Here is a 3,859-nt window from a genome sequence, read left to right on the forward strand (position 1 = left end):
TTTCAGTTATAAGATTATGATACTACAATATCTGTGGATATTTTGCTAATTAGTTTCTTCTAAACAACAACAGCCAATTTCCAATTGCTGATGAATAATTAGGGCTGATTATAATTAATATTCCCCACATAGAATCAGTGCCAGAAGTTATTAAAGCATTCAAGAATAAAAACAACTTATTATTTTGTCCAGTTAATAGGATTTACTTACAAAACTGGTGACCATTCCCAGCCTGGAACGCCGAAGAGATTTCACAACTTGGAAGACATCTATTACCTCTTCTACTTCTGCACTTTCCACAAGAGTCAACAAAGCGCAAAACATGCCTGTCTGTTGGGATCCATCGCTAGAAGTAGAAGATTTGTTTTATTTATTTATATGCTGGCCTTCCCAACAAAGACTACAAGTTCATAGATTCATAGATGGAGGGTTGGAAGGGACCTAAGTCCGACCCCCAACCCTGGGCAGGTGTCTTACGAGAAGAGGAAAAATAGCTTATAAAACCATGTAGAGTTATCAAATAAATTATCCCTAAATAATATGCCAGTTTAGCCTTGCTTACTAAATACCTGTTCAAATAAGGTCTTACAAAACTTCTGGAAGATGTCTAGGGTTGGGTTCTTATGAGCCCCATAACTGGCATGCCCTAACAGGGCACAGTACACATTACAGGAATGTAAAATCAGCACAGTCTGTGACTAGTTATTACATTTAAGACTTTTGAAAAAAACTGTTTAAACATGATTGTCTCTGAAATTTCTTGTGGGAATGAATTTATGGTAATCCAGAACATCTTTAGAATGTCAGCAGAACACACAGTTTTTCACAACTGGCTCTTGTGCCCTGAATTACTGACTATCTTTACCACCCCCATACAGCTTGCTCTGAAGATGCATACTGACACTGGTGTTGGTGCTCAACAATATTGTATTCCACTCATGGAATACAAAACACAGTCAACATCTAGCCATGTGACAAGTGTAACAGCTAGCATGAGGAACAAATCCAGATACTCATCCCTATGCTAAGTTTAGTGAAATGTTCATCTCCCTGAAGAAAACTGACCCCGTGCCAAAAAGAGAAAGGAACAATGATAGACTTCTACCACAAGTGAGAGATTGGCTGGGAGGAGAGGAAGATATAACATTAAAATCTTCTAGAAGCCTCCTAGACTTTGGAGTGACCTGACATCTTTCTTGATCACCTGCCAGCAACATCCACTCACCAAAGAGTATTGGCCTTCAGCCACTATTGTCACCTCCGCAGATGGGAGATTACAGCTACTTTCCTATGCAGCATAAAATGCAGTTCAAATTTCTCATTGGAAGCATCTGCTGAGAAAAGCTGACCGGTGCATAACTGAGACAGGAGGGATCAGAGTAGCAGCCCAGTATGCTGTCTGTAACACGGAGGGGCCAATACAAAAATAGGCACTGTTGTAATGGTGGCTGCACCATCATTGCCCAGAGCACGGAGCTACTGTGATATGCCTCTGGAAGCTGGCAGGGCCTGTAGGATGAATTTAGTCTCCAGGCTTTAAGAAATCTTTGGGCCCAAGGTGAGAATTATGCAACGGTGATTACCAAACATAACTAACAGGCCTGTGTGAAGCAGCTGCTATTCACTTTGGATTCAGATTCAGCCAATTTGGTGGAAAATGATTCAATTTGGTGATTCGAATCACTCCCCCAAATAGATTTGTCTAAATCTGATTCGGAGATTCTGCTGCTGCCAATCAGTTAAATCTCCAGATCACACAGGCTCCAACCCCTCCCGCTCTCCCTGCCCTGCCCAGCCCCAGCTCCCGGCTCTTTGGGAAAAAAAAAAGCCCCCACTCACCAGCTCTGCCAGGCAAGTGAAACAATTCCTGCTGCCGTCCCCACTATCTCAAGCTGCGTGGGGGGCGCGTGGCAAAGCCCCCATGCAGCACGGGGCAGTGAGGGGCAGCAAGGATTGTCACCCTGCCTTCCACCAGATGGTGAGTAGGGGATTTTTTTTAAGCAGCCAGGAGTAGCCATGGGGGGGTGGGAAGGGCTGGGACAGCGGGCGGGGGGCACTCAGGGAGCCTGTCCCCCACCCCGTACTTACCAGCATGGAGTCCAGGTCCAGCTCCCTGCTGCAGCCAGTGGGGACTGCCAAAATCACCAAAGTTCTCTGAATCTTTTCTGAATTGATTCAGAGAGCTTCAAATCAATTCAGCCCTTTTAACTGGTCCCCTGATTCAATCCAAATTTGGAGATTCAGCCACTGAATCAGCCCAAATCTCCCCCAAATCAAATCAGCAGCCAAAGCTTTGCACAGACCTAATAACTAAAGCCTAGAAATATGTTAAAATATCTGCAGAGTCCACACCTACCGGCAATGAATAACAATTGGAACACTCCGGCTATATCTGTTGTCCTCAGTGACAGGCTTAGCTGGGAGCTTTTTTCTGAGGTTTAGAGTCATGGAGACCAAGTCCTTGGGGTTTTCTGGAACATCCGTGTCATTCCAGCCATGGTACTGGTAATGATACACTGTTTGAATTTCTTTCCTCTGCAACACAGATAAATGTATAATGAAATCACAGGATAATACCATGTATTGTATTCACTCTACAGGTACTAAAAAACAAAAAAAGGTGATCACATAGGACTAGATTGTGACCTGATCTTTCTTCGCAGGGACATGAGGTTGGTGAGCACCCAGGCATTTGGCCTAAGTACACAAGAGTGATTAGGTACTGTGTACTCATTTCCACTCTCTTAGCAGGTGGAGATTTTGTTCAGCCAGTTTATTGTACAGAAGAGTTTGCTGATGGTCTGAGACGACAGTAAATTACCTTCCCCAGCAAGAAGATGGAAACAGAGGAAACTGACCACCTAGAGTGGTCTCTAGACCTTGTTTTCCTTATGTTTGATGTAGCTTTTAAATCACTGCTGAGTAGCAAAGTCCTAATTTTAAAAATACTTAAAAATTAGAGTAAAGAACGAATAAACTCAGCTATAAAAACTTTATAACACAAGCATTTTTTTATCTTTTGGCTGCTCCTTTATGCATGGCTAAGTTTAAAATTGAAAAAGCTCATCTGTCGCATTTTATCTATTACCTTTGCGTGTGTGACATCAAACACACGAATGGTGTAGCTAGAAGACTGGCTGATATCTTTCATTTCAACTTCTATACCATCATAAGTTTGTTTTTGTTCTCCCCAGTACTGTGCACAGAGTTCCTAGAAAGGATAAAAGTACAAATTAGTCCTTTCTTTTCAATTTTTTGACCTTTCTTTCTACATTAATGTATGGGATCAATATATTTTAAAATATTTGGAGATGCCAGATTTATTATAAAATGCATGGTCAATGAATGCTTACTTTTTCATCAAAAGTTATTTCAACATGATTCAAAGTATAAAGGTGTAATAATTCTTATTACAAAAACCGAAAGCATAAATTGAGACGCACACTTTTTTGGTTTGAAAAGGTTTCTGCTGGAATTCTGTGATTTTACATTGCAGAAGATTATACTAACCTGATCTCCTTCTTTCAGCTCTGTCAACATAACGATGATTTTGACTTTTCTTTGGAAGACCATTTGCCAGAAGTCAGTGACTGTTTCCTGCATTGGTGCTTGGGTTGCAATCATTGCTCTTGGACCCCAGTAACCCTAGAAAAATCAAATTTAACATTTTTTTTTCTTTAAACTAATTCATTTGAAAAGGCATGTGTCATATCTACTAGACTATATGACTATTTGTCATGTCATGTTTACTTGGCTTCAGTCTAACAACATTAACTTCACAGCTAACAATGTCTCTATGTTTAAAGAAGTCTCTGACTCAAGAAGTCTATGGGCCAACGAGAGGCAAAGCGCTGCTCGA

General features: G+C 41.2%; 1 protein-coding gene across 1 annotated transcript in view; it reads right to left on the bottom strand.

Moving 5' to 3' along the window:
* Positions 1-3,859, bottom strand: part of PTPRC (protein tyrosine phosphatase, receptor type C) — a 150,864-nt gene that overhangs the window by 1,861 nt on the left and 145,144 nt on the right. Inside the window, exons 24-27 of the mRNA XM_019530565.1 lie at positions 3,511-3,645; positions 3,089-3,211; positions 2,357-2,535; positions 211-346 (exon numbers count right to left, since the gene is read on the bottom strand). Of these exons, the coding sequence (XP_019386110.1) occupies positions 211-346; positions 2,357-2,535; positions 3,089-3,211; positions 3,511-3,645 (573 nt within the window). The remainder of the gene's footprint in view (positions 1-210; positions 347-2,356; positions 2,536-3,088; positions 3,212-3,510; positions 3,646-3,859) is intronic.

Source organism: Crocodylus porosus, unplaced genomic scaffold (assembly GCF_001723895.1).
Source record: "Crocodylus porosus isolate Cpor-Errol unplaced genomic scaffold, CroPor_comp1, whole genome shotgun sequence".
NCBI lineage: Eukaryota > Metazoa > Chordata > Crocodylia > Crocodylidae > Crocodylus > Crocodylus porosus.